Genomic DNA, 21,636 nt, shown 5'->3' on the forward strand with positions numbered 1-21,636 from the left:
GCGGGACTTACTGTTTTAATAAACTCAAATGTCATTGGTTACTTTTCCCCTTTTCCAGAAGTCAGTTGCGATTGGACGCCTGTCCAATGACTCGTAATTCACTTGACTTGAGACATGAGACATCACTTCATTTGTTTTATTTATTGTGGTTTATTAATGTGTAATGTGATTTAATGCATTGTTAATATAGAATAGATTCTTACCAGATACTTTATTAACAAAGTCTTATTGCGTTGTGTTGTTAAGAGATATTTAGGCTACAGACTAATGATGCATTTCCATAGTTATTAGCATTGCAAATTGACCCAAATTTGTATACATTTTTACATTTTATATTCATAACACTGTGATTTTTGTTATTGGCATTAAAATACCTGAAAGAAATTGGAGAAAAATGGGAATGTAAAGTCATACAGGTGAAACTCGAAAAATTTTAATATAAGTTCATGTGCAAAAGTTCATTTATTTCAGTAATTCAACTTACAAGGTGAAACTAATATATTATATAGACTCATTACATGCAAAGTGAGATATTTCAAGCCTTTATTTGTTATAATTTTGATGATTATGGCTTACAGCTTATGAAAACCTTTTCACAATATTCTAATTTTGAATTTGTTTCTAATTTTGAACTTTTGCACGATGTTCTAACTTTTCGAGTTTCACCTGTATTTGCTGTATATCACCACTACATTACCACTATACTCCCATTCACCACTATTTACGTTTACCCAACCAAAATTATATTTGTTCTGAGAACCTCAGAAATGTAAACCGTATCCATTAAATAGTTGCAAATATAACAAGGGCTTTGGATGAAAGATACATTACTTGTTTATATCAATATTCAAGAGTTGTTGTGTAAGCTTTTTGTTATCATCCTGTGTATTACTATTATGTCCATTTTGAGTGGTTTATTATATTTTCTATTAAATGTAAAAGGGATTCTGGCTTCTCAAGTTAAGATACAGTACACAGCATAAATGATTACACCCCTCTGAAACCCAACAAATTCAGAATTTTTTCTTTATCTAGGACATATTTTATTTTTTATTTTATTTTTTAAAGATATGTTATGTTCAGATGGGGTGTGTAATCATTTATACTGTGTACTGTACTTGCCTCATAGGGCTGGGCAAAAAAATCGATTTTTCGATGAATCGTTTTTTAAAATGTGGTCGATTCAAAATCGATTCTCAAACGCCGAGAATCGTTTTTTTTCCATCTTTATTTATCTGTTACCCAATTATTAGTTTTCCTCCACTATTCAGGCTTGCAAACTCCATTTTATAGCTAATGCTGTGATTTTATGTTAGTTTGATCTAAATCATAAAATAACCTCAACTAGTACTGCACGTTCATACTTTCTGTTATTAGGTTATTAGCTTACAAAAAGTTAGATGGTTAAGATCACTATATAATATTTTAATATCTAATTTGCTGTGTTTAATAATTTGCTGGGTTTAATTTTGTTCCTCTATATTTTGTAGCAAATTCTGAAAAGGCATTTGTAAGCTAATTCATGCTGTGTACTGTATCTTAACTTGAGAAGCCAGAACCCCTTTTGCATTTAATAGAAAAAATAATTAACCACTTATATTACCTAAAAATTTATAAAATATTTGGTCAATTTGCAATGCTAATAACCATGGAAATGCGTCATTAGTCTGTAGCCTAAATATCTCTTAACAACACAACGCAATAAGACTTTGTTAATAAAGTATCTGGTAAGAATCTATTCTATATTAACAATGCATTAAATCACATTACACATTAATAAACCACAATAAATAAAAATGAAGTGATGTCTCATGTCTCAAGTCAAGTGAATTACGAGTCATTGGACAGGCGTCCAATCGCAACTGACTTCTGGAAAAGGGGAAAAGTAACCAATGACATTTGAGTTTATTAAAACAGTAAGTCCCGCCCCTCGACTGCCAAAAATAAAACTGTTCGAGGGAGCAAAAGCAGCAGGCAAGAGCAGATAAAGCGCGAGCGCGTGGGGAATGATCATGCGCGCGCGAGAGGGCTTGTATTGCGTGCTGAGATGATGTCATGCGCGCGCGCAGGGTTTGAATGAGCTCGCGAGTTCCCGTTTCTTCGCGTGTAGATCTGTTATCCTCTCGCGGAAGTCATTCACCGCGCGCGCTAGCATCAGTTGTGTGCTCGGTGATTATTGGCATTGATTTGCCGCCATAGTTTACCGACTGAAATACGGCATGTCGCAATCTGTGGCGAGAGCCAATGATCGTTTGATATCACTGCCGTAAAACATGTCGTAACGCTTCTTGAGGGCGCAATTTTTGAATTTGAATTCATCACGAGCGCGGAATTTGACGGTTACAGACTGCGCTGCTGATAGCCTGTGAAATGGAGATTAAGATCACTCACTGGATAAAGGGCTGAATTTGGATCTCTTTCTTGCAAACGTATGGATTCTAAAGATTTGGATTATCAAGCTAATAAAATTGATGTGAATTTATGTTGGGTTTTGGTGTATTATTGTTCTATTGGAGAAAACGCATTTTGTGTCTCACTGTAAATAAACTAGATATTACAAAATGGTTAAACGATTAAATAAGGTATTTTTAAGGTTTTAAAGTGTATTCTTGTGTAACTGCATGTAGGCTAATCCTCCGAAACGAGTTTGCAGCAGAAGGCACGAACAGAGCGAATGGTTATTAGCCTATTTCTTGAGTAAACTGCATTTAATAATAATAAATGCGACTGAAAACGTAATTGAGAAGACATTTGAATGCAATAGAGTCAAAACATTAATGCCACGATTTTAATATGCATAAATAAGAATACGTACAAATATGTACGTCGGTAGAGTTTTTCATACGTAAATAATTTACGTTTTTGTGCTGTTAATACGTAAATATCTTACGTTTTAGAGCTGTAAATACGTCAGTATTATACGTTTCTGTGTGTATAAAACGTAAGTAAATGTACGTATGGTAGAATTACACTTTACGTAAAAATACACACGTATTCTCATGAGATCACGTTGATAAGAGAGAGAAGATTGAAGACAATTAGCAGGTACATAGATCGGTCAGATGTTCAGAAAGGAGTAATTTAAAGGCAACTGGTGATATGAGTGTTTCAAGTTTTAAGGTTTTTTGTAATTCATTCCAGTCATTGGCAGCTGCAAACTGGAAGGATTGGCGGCCAAATGTTGTGCAGACTTTCGGGGTGACTAAGGCGATATACCTACTAGATCGTAGACTGCGAGTAGGTAGAGCAATAGTAACTAAACAGCTTAAGTACAGCGGGACTTTACCAAGCAGAGACTTGTAAATAAGTTGGTACCAATGAGTTAAACGCCGAGTAGTTAATGATGGCCAGCCGACTAATGCATAGAGCTTGCAGTGGTGGGTGTTGTAAGGAGCATTTGTAACAAAGCGTATGACACTATGGTAGGTCACGTCCAGTTTTTTCAGCAGAAAGTTTGAGGCAGTTCTATAGATGACATCGCCAAAGTCGAACATTGGAATAATAGTCATTTTCACCAAAGCAAGTTTGGCAGCATAAGTAAAGGAGGCCCTATTGCGGAAGAGGAAGCCAATTCTAGATTTAATTTTAGATCTTAGTTTGTTAATATGCGGCTGGAAGGAGAGAGAACTGTCTAACAAAACACCTAGATATTTATATGTATCAACATATTCTAGCTCAGACCCATCCAGCGTAGTGATGTTAGGTAGACAAACAGGTGTTGGCAAAGAACGGTTGAAAAGCATACACTTAGTTTTACCAGAGTTTAATAATAACTGAAGGTTTTGGAAAGAATGTTGAATGGTATTGAAACTCTCCTGGAGATTTTTGAGCACAGTATCTAACGAAGGGCCTGACGTGTACAGGATGGTATCGTCTGCATAAAGATGGATCTGAGAGTCACCAGCAGCGAGAGCCACATCATTGATGTAGAGGGAGAATAGAGTCGGCCCGAGAATCGAGCCCTGTGGCACCCCCATAGAGACAGGCATGGGTCCCGACAACAGGCCCTCTGATTTAACACGCTGGACCCTGTCGGAGAGATAGTTGGAGAACCAGGCGAGGCAATCATGGGAGAAGCCCAGGCTATTGAGTCGGCTGATGAGAACACGGTGATTAACCGAATCAAAAGCCTTGGACAGGTCGATGTAGACGGCTGCACAGTATTGCTTTTTATCAATGGCGGCTATGATGTCGTTCAGAACCTTTAGAGTAGCCGTGGTGCAGCCATGACCGGCACGAAAACCAGACTGCATAGCAGAAAGAGTGCGATGGGATTCCAGATGACTGACAATTTGTTTGTTGACCAGTTTCTCAAAAACTTTGGAAAGACAGGGTAGGATGGATATTGGTCTGTAGCAGTTAGGGTCGAGGGTGTCTCCCCCTTTAAACAGGGGAATGACTGCAGCGGATTTCCAATCTCTCGGGATTTCAGAAGATAAGAGAGAGAGATTAAATAGACTACTGATAGGAGCAGCAATAATATTTGCAGATAATTTTAGATAAAAATGGGTCCAAATTATCCAGCCCAGCACATTTATAAGGATCCAGCTTCTGCAATTCTTTCAGTACATCGGCTGTCTGGATAGGGGTAAAGGAAAAGTGTGTGGAAAAGTGTGTGAAGGGGGCTGGGCACGGGGGTGTTGTGACTGTAGGGCATCTAGCTTGAGGGCGAGTATTTAGATGAAAAGCATGGCCGGCTTCAGCGAAATGCTTATTAAAGTTCTCTAATATCTTAACCTTATCTGTAGTAACAGTATTATCTAATTTTAGGGCTGTAGGAAGTTGGGAGGAGATAACTTTGTTCTCCAGAGTTTTAACAGTGTCCCAAAACTTTTTGGAGTTGGTGTAGCAGGCTACAAACTTCTGTTTAAAGAAGTGGGCCTTTGTTTCCCTAACTACCTGAGTATATCGGTTTCTGGCTTCTTTAAAAAGTTGCATATCGCGAGGCTTGTTTGAGGCTAACGCGGTACGCCACAGAGTGTTTTTATGTTGATTGAGGGAGGTCAGTTCTGTGGTGAACCACGGACTGTATCTATCTTTCGTTCGGAACTTTTTAAAAGGGGCATGCATATTTAGGACAAAGAGAAATTCACTTTTGAAGTACAGCCAAGCATCCTCCACTGACGGGATGAGATTAATATTTCACCAGGAAATAGCGTTCAGGTCATTTAAAAAAGCCTGTTCGCTGAAGTGTTTTAGACAGCGTTTGACGGAGATGAGGGGTGGTCGTTTGACCCCGGTCCCATTACGGACACAGGCAATAAGGCAGTGATCGCTAAGATCCTGGTTATAAACAGCAGAGGTATATTTACAAGGCAAGTTAGTCAGGGCAACGTCTATGAGGGTTCCCTTCGTCGCTGATTTGAGATTGAACCATGAGATTTAAAGTTTTCTAATGTTGTTTTGGAGTCTTCTACAACAGGTTTGCATGCATCAAAGGTCAAAAAACTGTTTAATTTCCTCATAATATACATTTGCACATCACCACATTTTCAATAATTCTCAAACGACTCGTCAGATGAATCACTCTCTCTAAATCCCTCCTTTCCGCGAGCTACTCTGCACTGATTGGCCAGACAGCTCAGTCTGATGTGATTGGTTTACAGTGTACAGCTCTTGCGTTGAAAAACAAAAACGCCCATTGCCATAACAACGTCAGCTCTGCGTGTCCTGAGACTTCCTACACCGTAAACTAAAGACAGTAATGAACAATGACGTAGATTTTACCATATCAATCCGAGAGCGAGTCTGATGATGAAACACTGGAAGAACTAGGCCTAGATATTGAACCCGAACCTCCATCGCAAGGACGACTCGAGCAGGACGTTTCTCAGTGATACACTACTCAGTTTGAGGTACATTATGAGATGTTGCAACTGTAATTTCTCCCCATCAGCATTAACAAGTGCATGTCCATCAACAAACCGATTATTTTACTTGTAATAATTTATTTACCGAGTATTTTTCTAATATATTGCAGTGAACACGTGGAAACTGTATCAATAACAGTGCATGACATGTACTGTATGCAATGTACAGTATACATTAACCGAGCTCTAGCGTGAATGACTGATTTAACAAACGTTGGTAAAACAGATCTTGCCCCCTGCTTAATCTTTCCTCAAAGTAGTGAGAACGACAGTCAATATGCCTTTATAGACACAGTTTTTATAGTGGTCCACAAACTGATTAGCAGAATAATTTCAGTAAGACAGTAGTTTTGAGTTAGCCAGTTAGCAGGAGACCAACACAATATAAAACTCAAAACTAAGTATTTTTAACACCATCTTTCAAGAGCAAGTGCAAATCCTGCATTGAACTCCGAGATTTGAGAAGCAGTTGTCAGTAAAATAAAGGGAACACAGCAAAAGTTTAGGATTATACTGCTGTGATATAGTGGTAAAGATTAATTTTAAACCACTGATTCTTCACATGCTCGTCCTTGGGCATTGAAAAAAAAAAACTGGCTTTACCTTCACATTGTAGAGCACAGTGTATTCTCGACATGATGCTGTCCAGTATCCACAGGAATCAACTGCATGTTAGAGATTCAAGTTTTCCCTGGTGTCTTTGCATGCAATAAGTGGGCGGGCAGGGCAATATGTTAATGTTTCATCTTGACGTCACAAAGAAACGGATTATGACTCATTGGGCCCTATTTTAACGATTTGAAACGCAAGTATCAAGCGCGAAGCGCAAGTAACTTTGTGGGCGGGTCTTGGGCGCTGTTGCTATTATATCAGCGGGATAAATGACTCTTACGCTCGACGCAAATCTAAAATGGGTTGGTCTGAAGTAGCTTAGATAGGTGTGGTTTGGGTGTAACGTGAAATAAACAAATCAGAGCGATATCTCACATTCCCAAAAGAGCAGGCGCGCTTGTTCTATGGCGAATTCCTATTATAACGGCGGATTTGCCAGGAGCGGTTCACAGCCGAAGAGACCGACATTCTCGTCAGGGCCGTAAAACACAGAGAAGTGACATTGGGGATGGAGAAACCCACACAAATTAACTTCGGTTAAACAGGCGTATGATAATTTGGGTAAATGTGTAAGCTACTGTAGAAGTATGCTTTTATAATAAACTATCTATCTATCTATCTATCTATCTATCTATCTATCTATCTATCTATCTATCTATCTATCTATCTATCTATCTATCTATCTATCTATTGTAATGTATGATTTGCAAAAATGAAAACTGCTGCTTCTGTGTAGATGAGAGAATCAAAGTGATCATGATTAAGGAAAAATCTGCACATTAATTTTACAGACACTCAATAAATACCCCATAGAGTAAAAGGAACCAATAACTCTATTTACATGTAGCAATCCTTAATCAACCAGACTAAGATCAGAGGTAAATATATTGACACTACTCTTCCCAAAATGCATAAAAGACCCTAAAAATGTGACCGTATGATATCTAACAATAGGTTTTTAAGTCTTCAAGATTTAACAGTATGCAAAACACAAACAAAATTAATAAAAATGAGTTCTCTGTGAAAATATGGTATAATTTATAATCTTTTAACATTGCAGTCCAATTGGCTGGTCTGACCTATCATCTATCAAATCACAGCATTGCAACACCACACCACCCTATAAAGGTGCCGTGTTCTAGCAGTCTATAAACTCCAGCTGAGATCTGAAGGAGCAAAGACACTGAAAAACTACTAAAGTATCAAGGAGAACTGGGTATGTTGCTTACATTGTTAGTACATATTTATTTCAATTTATTCTCTTTTTGTTGAAAATTAGGTTCTAATAGTCATTTTGTAAATGAGTCACAAGCTCCACATACCATATTTGGCAGTAAATTAAAGATAAAAAATATTCTTGTTACTTTATAGTTATTTTTGAAGCAATGTAAAAAAAAAAAAACGTTTTGTTTAATACTACTTTTATCTAAAAATTGTTTTAAATAAAAGTAATGTTGCTAAAAACATTGTACACAAATAAAAAAGATAAAAATATTCTAGTTCTAGTAATATTCTAGCCTGTTTTCCAGTTAATAATGTACATAAATTATATTCCACATATTTACACATAAAATAAAATGTATTCCGGATTAATCAGCATTTTTTCATTTTAGAAGATCACCACATGCTTCTGAACCCGATGAATATATATTATTAACAACAGCAAAAATCATTTGTGCTATAAATTTTAATTTTGTGAAAAACATTAATTTACTTTGTGATAAAAGTTCTCTGTCTTTTTCCTTTAAAGTCTCACATAAAAAAAATCATCAAAGCAGTATTTCAATAGAAGGACTGAAAATGGGGAATGACTCTGCGAGGCAAAGAGCTGGACGAGAAAGAGCAGAGCAAGAGCGCAATGAAGCAGAGCGACAGCGCAATGAATCAGAGCGACAGCGCAATGATGCACAAGCAGAACTTAATAGACTACAACAAGAAAAAGAATTCCAGAGATTGAGAGAAGAAGAAAAGAAGAAAATTGTCACGGAGAACAGAAACAGAGAACAGGAAGAAAAGAAAAGAATTCACATAGAAAAGGATAACTCACAAAAAGACACTATCAAGTAAAATTCCAACCAACAGTTCTTAAGGGCCATTAAAAAATTTTTTATTAAAGGGAGACATTTGTTATTCAATTAATCATACAAAAAATACTTAATACACATCATCAAATGACCAAAGATTAAAAGAGAACTGTGACATCCTTAAGTCAGATTTTCAATAATATATATATATATATACACATACATACATACATACATACACACACACACATACATACACACACACATTACAGTTATACATTACTGTACACATTGTATTGTTTGCTTGCAGTAAATCATTGATTGTATGAACATAATCTGTGGAAAAGATCAACTGAATCATCGTCTGTTGTCATTACTTGAGAGAATTTGAATGCACTGCTTTATGTGAAAAAATGCTAAATAAAATCTTACAACCAAATACTGAACATGATTTTTACATGACTGTGTGTAGAAAGTCTTACAAAACAAATCATATAAAACAAACATACATAATTCAATTCTGTTTACAAAATATATTAAGATTCAGATATATGTTTGAATGTGGAGTAAAAGGAGATATTAAAAGTCTTCTCAGAAATGTCATGCTCCTTGATACAATTAAATCTGTTATTAAATCTGAAAACCGCCTTTCTATGGAAAGCCAAATGTGTCATATTTCACCATTAACTAAATGCCTGGTGTCCAGAAAACAGTTTTTACAGCGTTTTAGACAAAATTACGCCACAAAATACGCCATTTTCCCAGCAGAACCGCAGTTAATACCTGCTTTTGGATTCAATCAAAAACTCTGTTAATTTCGCACGTTTGGCAATCCATTGTAGGTTAGGTAAACACTGACACAGCACTGCATGGGGGTTTTCCTGGTTACAGGTTCCCAAAGACTGCTCTGCTACTTACCCTTAAATACCCACTAGACTAGAACAAAAGGCTTGTACAAATATTTTTTTAGAGTTGTTTTGGGTCTGTTCATGTACCTCAGGGGGTAACACCTGGTTTCGGGGGAGAGGGGAGAATTATCAGATATCTTGAAGAGACACCACCCAAAGAGGAGAACAGGATTCTCCTAAGTTTTCAATCTTTCTTATAATACCAATAACTGCAATGAAATTAAGAACATCATTTTACCAATCGCACTGAGACATTTAAAATTATACCAAACATAAAAGGGAAACAACAACAGATTCAAAAGATACATAATATGGAGTATGTAGATCAGAGGTCTTCAATCCTGCTCCTGGAGGGCCACTGTCCTGCAAAGTTTAGTTCCAACCCTAATCAAACACACCTGAATCAGCTCATCAAGCTCTTCAGAATCGCTTGAATATTCAAAGGCAGGTGTGCTGAAGCAGGTTGGAACTAAACTCTGCAGGACAGTGGCCCTCCAGGAGCAGGATTGAAGACCTCTGATGTAGATCCTCTTAGTGAACTTTTAGTGACTTGAATCAGGGGGAAAGGAAGGGAGGAGGGAGAGGGGGGTGCACAGATAAGGAAGGAGAAAAGTTTGGGCAAGACAATGTCCTGTGCTCTTTCTTAGCTATCTTCTCTCCAGGGTGTGTTTTATTGCTTTATTGTAGGCTGAGTTATATCTTTATCTTTTATCTAGGGTTAAGTCTTGCACACTGACAACAGAGCAAACAGAGAGCAGAATGGATATATCAGAAGGATCTCTATAAACTAAATGTTTCGAATTATTAGAATGCTAAACAAATTAAAAATGTACACCTATATAGCTGCCTTACGCGAGCTGATAAGCGATTGGATTGAGCGCGCAGCAGCACAGACGTGTGAGCTTCTTGAGCGCACATCCCTTTTCACAGACATTGTTGGAAACTAAGTTTGTAGTTCCAACTGATATGGCAATAGCAAAGAAAGTCAAATGAGGTGCATACAACATTAACTGACTGTAAAGAGATAGAGAGAGAGAGTGCGCACTTCTGTTGAATGCTCTTGATTGCTGATTGTTCTACTTAGCACACATGCGTCATTTGAATGGTGGTGCCGTACATTATTAAAGGGTTAGTTCACCCAAAAATGAAAATTCTGTCAGTAATTACTCACCCTCATGTTGTTCCAACCCCAAGACTTTCGTTCATCTTCGGAACACAAATTAAGATATTTTTGATTAAATCTGAGAGCTGGATCACTCCTCCATAGGCTTCTATGGGATTGAAACTTGCCGGCCCAGAAAGTTAGTAAAGACAATATTTAAAATAGTCCAAGTGACTACAGTTTATCAAGCGACGAGAATACTTTTTGTGCGCAAAAAACAAACAAAAATAACGACTTTATTCAACTACTCATTTTCTACTGAGTGAGTTCACGTAGTGTAACTGGGTTGTATGTCCGAACGTTGGCTCGCTATTGGCCAGCATCACACACACATGACCAGCGTCAGCCAATAGTGAGCTTACGTGCTGACGTACAACACAGAAGCGCTGCGCTGTTACACTACGTGAGTGAAAGTTTTTTTCTTTTTATTAAAGAATAAATAGAATTTAGAAATAGAAATTAATAAATAGTAATAAATAAAATTACTAAATAAATACTCTATTATTTAGAGTATACTCCTTATGGTTTGTTATATTATTTAACAGTATAATAAATACGGAAAATTCCTTCAAATTAATATGGTACATTGTACCGGAAATCGGCAACATTCATTCCATTATTAAAGGGTGAAGAGCCTTCAGATACAAATAATTATCATCCCATCTCCAGATTACCAGTTTAAGTTTAAGTATTTGAATCATTTCTCAATCATAATCATTAGCTTTACGCTATATGCCCTATGTACACGGCATCGGTTGTCTATGTGTAACAATGCCTAGTGTATTGTCCCTATTAAATAAACAAACAAAACAAAACAAACAAATTGATAAATAATTAAAAAAAAAAATGTTTAACTGATAATAATATCCTTAATCATCAATCGGGTTTTATAGCAGGTCATAGGTACCATAACTGCAGCTCTGCTAGTCATAAATAACATTATAAACTCTTGAGATAGCAAAAAGTCCTGTGAAGCATTATTTGCTGACCTTTCAAAAGCTTTTGCCACACAGCTTAATGACATTGTGCTCATTTTAAGACAAAAATAAAGAATAAAGAAAACCATTGAACCATGAAAACATTGAACCACATTAATATACATATACACAAACACCGGGGATCAAAAGCTTGGAAAACTGGAATAGCTTCTCTATTTTTGTAATAAGTCTTTTTTGCTCATCAAAGCTGCATTTATTTGATTACAAAAATACAGTAAAAACAGTAATATTGTGAAATAGTATTACAATTTAATAAAACTGTTTTCTATGTGAATATATAGTAAAATGTAATTTATTCCTTTGATCAAAGCTGAATATTCAGCATCATTACTCCAGTCTTCAGTCACATGATACTTCAGAAATCATTCTATGCTGATTTGCTTCTCAATTATTAATAATGGTTATATTATTGTTTTTTTCATAGAGTTTGTAATTTGCATTTTTGCTCATTTTTAATAAAGTTAAAATTAAATTAAATATCTATATTTTATGAATAAAATTACTCATGTCATGAAATAAGATTTTGGTCATCCAACCCCTATCCCAACCGGTTCAGAATGGTGAAAGGTTAGCAAATTTTAAAGGAACACTCCACCGTTTTTTAATATTAAACTATGTTATTCCCTTAACTAAGACGAGTTGATACATACCTCTCTCGTCTCAGTGCGTGCACTCAATCGCTCTGGCGCGCGGCGACACTTTGATAGCACTTAGCTTAGCCCAGTTCATTCATTAGGATCCAAACAGAGATGAAGTTAGAAGCGACCAAACACCTCCACGGTTTCCCTATTTAAATACAGTTACACGAGTAGTTACACGACCAAGTATGGTGACACAAAATAAAACGTGGCGCTTTTCTAAGCGGGTAAAAAGGATAACTATAATATATGGCAGAATAGCACTTAGCTTAGCCCAGTTCGACTCTGCGCAGTAATATCATCACTCCTGAAAAATCCTCTCCCCCTCTCCCTTCTGTCATTAAAACCAACGTGACTTTTTACTGAGCCGAGTCGAACTGGGCTAAGCTAAGTGCTATCAAAGTGTCGCTGCGCGCCAGAGCAATTGAGCGCACGCACTGAGACGAGAGAGGTATGTATCAACTCGTCTTAGTTAAGGGAATAACATAGTTTAATATGAAAAAACGGTGGAGTATCCCTTTAACATGATTGATAATAATGTGTTTGTTGCAAACATCTCTGTGAGAACGTTCACACTCAACGTTTTTTCTTTAAATAAAGAGGAGGAAATGGTCAAAAAGCAAGGCAGGAACACGCTGGTCAAGTGAGTTTTTATTTTTTATTTTATTTATTAATTTATAGAACAATGAATTGTAAGTTCTGTCATATCATTCAGTTACTTTTACTGTTTTAGTTTTTTTGCCATGGTATCAAGCTAGTATTGGTATGGTATTTTAGTCAGGTCTCGTATCAAAGTCATAATTTTGGTATCGTGACAACACTACAAAGGACTTTGAAACACCATATATTTTAAATAGGTTCTTCTGATAAGATACCAGTTGGAGTGACATTTAAGAATGAAGGAAAAATTGCTGATCCCATTTTTTTCATGGCATTTTTGGGATGCGAGTTCATACAAAACACTGCCAAAGGTCACTGTTGCATAAGCTATTGTTTAGTATATTGTATCTGGTCATATTGCCATACTAATATGACCTGATCAGACATTGTTTCATCAGGACTTGTCACTGACTGCTGAAACTACAACCTTTTTTTTTATGAGAGCATTTTATTAAAAAAAAACATATTAGTGAAGTAATACTGTGCTTCTACTACAGAATATTTACAGATCTAAACTCTGCAAGAAGGTAGACTGACTGTGACTTGTTGCTGCCCAATCAAAGTGTTGCAAGGAGTGGCCCTGATTTACTCTATAAAACCACAGTGTTTAGATGTAAATTAACAGTGTCTAAACCTGAAGGGGACAAATCATTCTGGAGTAATATAGTGGGGGAAAAGGTATGTTGCTTAAATTAAAATATTTTTTGTCAATTCTGTCCTCCAAATCAAAATTCAGATATCATAATTATTTGTAATGGCTGCTGGGTAAACAAGTGAACACAATAAAACTACACTGGTTTAAGACAAAAGTAAAATATATAATAATGAATATTTTAAACACACCATTGAACTATGTTCCCGGGAAACAAGATTTTTTTTTATAAATTTCAGGTCAGGCCAAGCTGTCAGATGTGTTTTAAATGCTGTAATATTATACAATTAAATGAATAACAATATCCGTCGACCAAAACAAAGGCTTTGTGCTTCATCATTGTATTACAGATGATATCAAAAAATATACATATATACACACACACACACACACATAATATATATATATATATATATATATATATGAAGAGTTCAGATGCAAAAGCCTCTAAATGCCATCTAAAATTTTCTTCTAGAATGATCATTTTTGTGAAATTACTGAACTTAAAAATACGAGCTTGATAAAAATGATCATTCTAGAAGAAAATTTCAGATGGCACTTAGAGGCTTTTGCATCTGAACTCTTCATATATATATATATATGTGTGTGTGTGTGTGTGTGTGTGTGTGTGTGTGTGTGTGTGTGTGTGTGTGTGTGTGTGTGTGTGTATATATATATATACATACATATACCTTTGTTGTGTTAAGTTATTTCAATTACTTTTGTTTGATTTGCAAACAGCTGAAAGTTTTTCTGTTTTAGATAATATTTCATATTTCTAACAATGTATTGTTCTCAAATCATTGTCAATTAACTGCAGTTTCCTTCAGTGACAAGTTACCCATAAAGTGACACTGTGCCCTAGTAGATGTAAACTATTTTAAATAAGCTGTATTTTTCCTTGGCCTTTTGGAAACTGAGTAGGGAACTTTTCTGGCTTGGTAAAAATGCTCAAAGGCTTTAAAAAGTGTGTATATTACAATACAAAAAAAAAAGTGTGTGTAAAAATATAAAATGGAATATAATTATATAAAATGTTCTAGAGTCAGTATTCAGTTGTGATCTAACACATAAATGCTGGCAGAAGAGTTTGAAAAAGTAACCACACAATTTAAAATGGCAGACAGACAACATGCAAACCATGTAGGCCTACTCTGCATGACTGAAGCAATCTAAAGACACTGGACTCATGACATAAGACTGATTTAAATGTTACAAGCATTTCAGTGCGTGCAGAATTATTAGGCACGTTGATTTTCTGATCGTATTTTTTTCCAGGCACATTTTACCAATTCCAAACCACATTAATCGTAATAACTACTATTAGTTTTGTATTTAATCATTTATAAGTGATATATAATTGTTCATGAACGCTGGAAATGAAAAACGCCTTATATTCAGGTGTGCATTATTAGGCATGTTTTCTTTTACAGATAAAATAAGCCAAAAAAGAGATTTAACTTTTTCAGTCATATGTTCATGTTACAAAAAAAATTATAATCCAAGACTTTTTCCACTAGAAAGATGTCTGACTCTGAAACCATTGAACTGGTTTGTCTTGGCCGACCTTTTCAGTTGGGAATGCTTTATGACTGCCGAAGAGATGTCCTCATTCCAGGTAATAAAAAGCACACGAACACACTAACAGATGACACAGGGGAGGAAACAATCAAAATGTTCTATTTTATAATTTTGTTATATTTTATGCTTTACCTCTATTCCTCTTTTCCAAGGAATAACTCTTTGGGATGCTGAGATGCTTCAGAAGAATATTAATGTACGGCCACAGCCAAACACTGACTTCAAAATCATTGCCTCAGATTCAAGTGAAGACAAAATAGAAGCTTTGAATATTTCTGCATCTCTTGAAGCCAGCTTTCTGTGTGGATTAGTTAGTGTGAAAGGGTCAGCTGACTTTTTAAAAGATAAAAAGAAGTCCAAACATCAATCTCGAGTCACCTTACAATATCGGACAACTTCAAGTTTTGAGCAGTTAACTATGGAGCATCTTGGAACAGGGAACGTAAAGCATTGCAATGTATTTCAGGAGGGCTCGGCCACACATGTTGTTACGGCTATACTGTATGGAGCTCAAGCATTCTTTATTTTTGACCGTGAAGTTTCATCCAATGAAAATCATCAAGAGATACAAGGAGACCTCCAAGCATCAATCAAAAAGATACCTTTAATATCAGTTGAAGGTGAAGCATCTTTGAAAATGAGTGAATCTGAAAAAGAGAAAATGAACAAATTCAGCTGCACTTTTCATGGAGATTTTGCTCTGGAAAACAATCCAGTTTCCTATGTAGATGCCATCAAGGTGTACTCAGAGCTGCCAAAACTGTTGGGAGAAAATGGAGAGAATGCTGTGCCCATGACCGTATGGCTTTACCCTTTGAAAAAACTAGATTCAACAGCTGCTCAGTTAGTCAGGGAGATCAGTGTAAGCCTAGTACGACGTGCCCAACGGATCATGGATGAACTGGATAATTGTGACATTCAAAGTCAAGACCTGATGAGGGACAATGTTGCCATTCAATTCCCTGAAATCAAAACTAAAATCAGAAAATTTAAGGACCTCTGCTCAGAGTACAAAATAGTTTTTCAAAAACATCTCTGCAGACTTCTTCCATCCATAAGGGGTGGAGGAAAAGAAGAACAAGAACTTGCTGATGCTCTTAATGACAAAGAAAGATCCCCGTTTCAGGGTGCTCTGGTACACAAGTATCTCAATGAGCGAGAGCGAGAGATTAATGTCATTAGATCTTACCTCGAAATCATGAAAGAAGTCCCTGTTCTTTCATCTAGCAATGACTTGGACAAGGTTGTCTTGAAAGCATCCAATAACTATGTGATAGCTTTTGCACTTTCCTCCTTAAATGAAAAGGAACTGTACTTTTCAGACTTAGAGAATTACCTGAAAAAACAATCGCGTAACAATGGAGAGCAAGTGAGTTATGATCAAGACTCCTCAAAAAAGACAGATAAATGGTTTTCCTCAGGAGATGTAACTACACTGACCAGGGAAAACATACAGTCCTTCCTAGATTTCAAAGAAGCCAATAAAGGAAGAAAGAACATTGAATTCTGCACTGCATCAATCCCGGATGAACTCATCACTGCCTCTTCAATTCATGTTTATGAAAGGGGGAGACTCATAAGCTCACAGTACGAGCTCCCCTCAAAACCCCCAAAACCAGTCTTCTTGAGTGCAGAGCATGACTGCATACATCTGCAAATCAAACCTCCTGTCCACGGTGTTAGTTGTGTGAACTCGTACTGCATTTCATATCAGTCTGCGCAGAGCCCTGAATGGACTGATGTGTTTACTGATGGGGTTTCTGATCAAGTCACAGTCAAGCAGTTACAACCACATAAAGAATATAGTTTCAACTGTAAGGCGGTGTGCCGTCCAGGAGTAAGTCTGACTAGTGACACAATATCATTCTTCAGGACTCGTCCATGTGCTCCTCCTGGAGCACCTATAGTGAAACGAGTAGAATCAGAGTCTGCAACTGTAGCCTGGGATGTTCCTACATCTGTGGGAGAAGATGTTCTGGTCACTGGATATGTGTTGGAATTCAGAGAATGCACGAAGGATCAGGAAAGTGAAAAGCCATGGATGTCTGTGAAATCTACAAACAGGGAGTGCACTCTTCAGGGACTGAAAGAAGACACAGATTACGCAATCAGAGTGTTTGCAAACTGTGGAAATGATGGAGAGAGTCTCTACAGCCCTGAAACTGTGTTTTCAGCCAGTTTTAAGGAGAAACAATCAAATAAGGACGGGAGCGGGTTGTTCTTGAATCAATCTTCACGAATAAAAAAGGGCAATCCATCAATACATACACTGACACTACACAAAAAAATGGCAGAGACTGTTAGTTTTAATCAGTATGTCTTCGGAAGAAAGGTTGAGGATGTGAAAAACAAAGTTATCCTCCTTTTGGGACCAACGGGTGCAGGAAAAACCACACTGATTAATGTGATGGTCAATTACATACTGGGCGTAAAGTGGCAGGATTCATATCGCTTCAAACTAATCAATGAAGTGACCAATCGCTCACAGGCTGAGAGTCAGACATATAATGTCTCATCTTTTGAGCTGTACAATCAGCCTGGCTTTCAAATTCCCTACTCCCTCACAATTGTAGATACACCCGGATTTGGGGATACAAGAGGGATCGCACATGATAAACTGATTACAGAGCAGGTCAAAAGCTTTCTTTGTAGCCCTTTGGGAATCGATCACATTGATGCCGTCTGCTTTGTTGTCCAGGCCTCTCTTGCCCGCCTGAGTGCCAATCAGAGATATATCTTTGACTCAGTACTGTCCATTTTTGGCAAAGACATTGCAGAGAACATCATAATTTTGGTGACATTTGCAGACAGTAAAAACATCCCAGTTCTAGAAGCCATCAAAGCAGCAGACCTGCCCTGTCAAAAGAATAAAAAGGGACAACCCAACCATTTCAGTTTCAACAATTCAGCTGTGTATGCAGACAAAAAAGTAGAAGAGCCTACAACCTCTGACAATGATTCAGATGAGAATGATGATGATGATGATGAAGATGATAAACTGACCGAGCTTGTCTGGGACAAAACCTTTAAACAGATGAAGGCTTTTTTCAAGGCATTGGGGGCCATTGAAAGTAAAGATCTGACGATGACTATAAAGGTCTTGGAGGAACGAGAGCGCCTTGAGAAAGCCATGAAAAGTCTGACCCCTCAAATAACTGCAGGTCTCTCTAAAATGAGTGAGATAAAAAAATTCAAACAATGTTTGGAAAATGAGAGTGACAGCATGAAGCAAAATGAGGATTTTGAGCAAGATGTAGACGTGGTGAAACCAATCAGAACCCTTGTAAACTGTTTTACCATGAATTGCAACACCTGCTTCTTCACATGTCACTCCAACTGTTTCCTCCCTGAAGAAGATCCTGTGCAAACTTGTGCAGTGATGGAGGATGGACACTGCATTATCTGCCCTGAAAACTGCCCTTACTCTGCTCATTCTAAGGAAAATTTCATGTGGACGTATGAAACAAAAACAGAGAAGAAAACTATTAAAGAGCTGAAAGAAAACTTCATGAAGGCAAAAGGAAAGTTTATGGACACTAAGCAAATACTTGATGCACTTGAAAAGGACCTCCTTGTAATTGAGGAAAAACTAAGGAAGTTGATCAAACTGTCCTCTGATTGCCTAAGAAGACTGGATGAAATTGCATTGAATCCAAAATCTCTCTCCACAGCCGAATATCTTGAAATCCTAATCAAAACTGAGAAAGAAGAGAAAAGTCCTGGCTTTGAGGACCGGGTTGTTGGACTCGAGAAAATGAAAGAAGAAACTCTTATTCTGGAAAAGATTGCTAAAGGAGAAAATTTGCTCGAAACAGAGCGCCGCATTATGGAGGAGAGAGAGAAGCGAATGCAAACTGTTGCCCTGAAAATGATGAAAATTAAGAAAGCTTTTAGTGCCTTTCAGTCACAGAGCAAACAGAAAACATCTGATCAAAAGGATGGAAGTGCTTGCCTTGAGGGACAGGAGATGTCCTAAACAAAATAAAAGGCTGATTAGTTCAAAAAGATTTAGGAAAATTTTAAATTTGCTTAGCAAGATGTTACTTAAACATCAATGCTTCTTTCACGTATACATCAATAATCATTTAACATCAAGAATACTGAATTTAAGAGTTATTTTATGCTTTTAATATTTGTGTTTTCAACAATGATGCATTGTAAAATTTCTCAAGAATCCACAACAATCATGTACTGTAGCTCAACTGGTGCTAGCAACACAGTAATAATGGCTCCAGAGAATGCATGAAATTATTGTGTATTTTTTTGTATTCGTTTTTTATAGCTTAAATGATATATAAATTGCATTGCTTAAATTGGATAAAAGCTTCTAAAAAAAAAATATATAAATGTAAAAAAAAAACTTCATGTTTGTTTAGTCTTGTGAAATCATGCAAACATTTTGATATTGTAAAATACTATGAAATACTATAAAAACAATGTATGATTTCAAGCACTTCCTTTATGTTTTCAAGAATTATGAGTAAGTTGTATTAGTATGACATAAAACATTTTGAAATTAAGAAATATGAATTTTTCTTATGGCAGAGCTTATACTGTATTGCCGCAATGTGCATGTGAAATTTCCCAGTTCCCTGACAATTTACTACTGTTCAAAAGTTATCAGCAATTGTATTATAATTAATTCTACTGATGGATTACAATGATCATAATTATTAGTAGTAATAGTTTTTTAAAAAGTAATTTTCTCAACTCTGTGAATTAATAAATAGAACTTAACTGTTAACTTAATTGTCAATTCATGATTTTACTTTTTTAAACCTTTGTGAAGTTTAAATTAGTTTGAAGCCTGTTTTGCAAAATCCAGGTCCTGCGACTTGTAAACAATGTCCTAAATTATTGCCATTACGCATTATGACTGTCTGTTATTTGTGTTAATCAAAAAAAAAAAACCGAGAAGATCACTTTTGTAGCTTTAACAAAGATTAATAATATTTAATTTAAATACAGCCAAGACTATAGTGTTATTTAACATTTGATTTCCTGAATAATTCATGTACATCAATCTTTTTTTATTGCAATATATAATTCCATAAAAACGAAATATTGCAATGTAGTGCAGTAAAAACAAGTATGAAAAATAAAAATAGAATATGGCACAACCTTTACAACTCTGTATGTCAGATTGACAGGTAATGATATTCTGTAGCCTACCCTCCATGGTGAATTAATTAAATACATAATTATCATAAGAAAAGAAAAAATAAATCTAATAAAAGGTAGCCTGGCTCCGCCCTCCTACGTACTTCCACTCAATTTTAATTTTCCTTCAGTACGTTGTCTGGGTTTGCGGTATATTCGTGGGTTTTCTCAGGCCAATTTTTACTGGTCCAATCAGCGAACAGAGGGAGTGGCTGAGAACGATGACGTTGAGGTCGTGCGCTAGTTTGAGTTGAAGTTTCGTCACGACCAAACGTTAGCGATTGGTTATGGCAGATCCAGAGTGGCTGTGGGCAGATCCAATGGGGAGTACAAAAGAAATGTACGAGAGTCTGGTAGGACCAGGCTAAATAAAAGGTACACTGACATAAGAATTAGAAAAAGAACATCAGAAACATGCAAAGACCTAAAATACATTGTGATATGAAATGATAATATTATGGGCATTATAAGTTAATAATTTTTGTTAGGGGTTCAGCTGGCAAAAACTTTTTTGGGAATACTCGGCCCATGACAGTCACAGCACAATAAAATACAACAGCTTTTTATACAAATTCACACAGTACAAGGCATAATGCCACGACACATGCTAAAGAGTCAGGCAGCAGCACTCCTCTCATAAACAGTGTAACAGGCCTCAATACATTTATTCAATTCTGGACCTAATTTCAACCATGATGATCAACAGCCCGTTTGAGTTAGCAGACGATAAGGTCATTTCAAACTGTGTGCTCATAACAAGATTAAGGAGTGCAATTTTCATCTGTTTAAAACAACAAATCATGCAAAAGTTTTAGGGGATCCACGCTCAAGCCCAAAGGATTACTTGTAATGGGACATTTAAATATCAGAAGCGTTGCTTCAAAACGGAACAACTTGTTACGAACAACCGGTAGGCTACTTACAAACTCGACCTTTAATTTGCTTTGCTTTTCGGAAACGTGGTTGACAGAATCATCCCGAACACTGCATACTTGGTCCCGGGATATAGGAGATGGTGGACTAATGTATGTGAAGGACAGCATAAAATGAGGAAATTGGAAATTGGAAAAGGAAATTGAATTTATCAGTGGATCTAGAATGAATTGCTGTAACAATTGTTTTATCCCCAAGCATGGCATTTACTGTAATTGGTGTATATAGGCCTCCCTCATTAAAGGTATATATGCGAGAATTTTTTTGCCGCTAGAGGGCGCTACATTCCAAACAACAACAACGGCGTAGCTTGATGACGATGTGAAGGAGCGTGGAATGATGGGAACTGTCGTTTTAAACTCCACCGTGGATGTAAATCTATTTTTTACAGTCTATGATGTAAATCAGTCAGACGGGAATCGAAAAATCATGTTCATG

The 21,636-nt window shown here is 36.5% G+C and overlaps 1 protein-coding gene across 1 annotated transcript; it reads left to right on the forward strand.

Annotated features, from left to right (window-relative positions):
* Positions 1-13,497: 13,497 nt before the first annotated feature.
* LOC311292898 (uncharacterized protein) lies at positions 13,498-19,774 on the forward strand. The gene is made up of 3 exons (XM_084412734.1): positions 13,498-13,550; positions 15,045-15,142; positions 15,258-19,774. Exons 2-3 carry the CDS (start codon positions 15,049-15,051, stop codon positions 19,079-19,081), a joined length of 3,918 nt encoding a protein of 1,305 aa, XP_084268860.1. The 5' UTR covers positions 13,498-13,550; positions 15,045-15,048; the 3' UTR covers positions 19,082-19,774.
* The last annotated feature ends 1,862 nt before the right edge of the window (positions 19,775-21,636 follow it).

Source organism: Rutilus rutilus (genome assembly GCF_951802725.1).
Source record: "Rutilus rutilus genome assembly, chromosome: 6".
In the NCBI taxonomy this organism is placed as follows: domain Eukaryota; kingdom Metazoa; phylum Chordata; class Actinopteri; order Cypriniformes; family Leuciscidae; genus Rutilus; species Rutilus rutilus.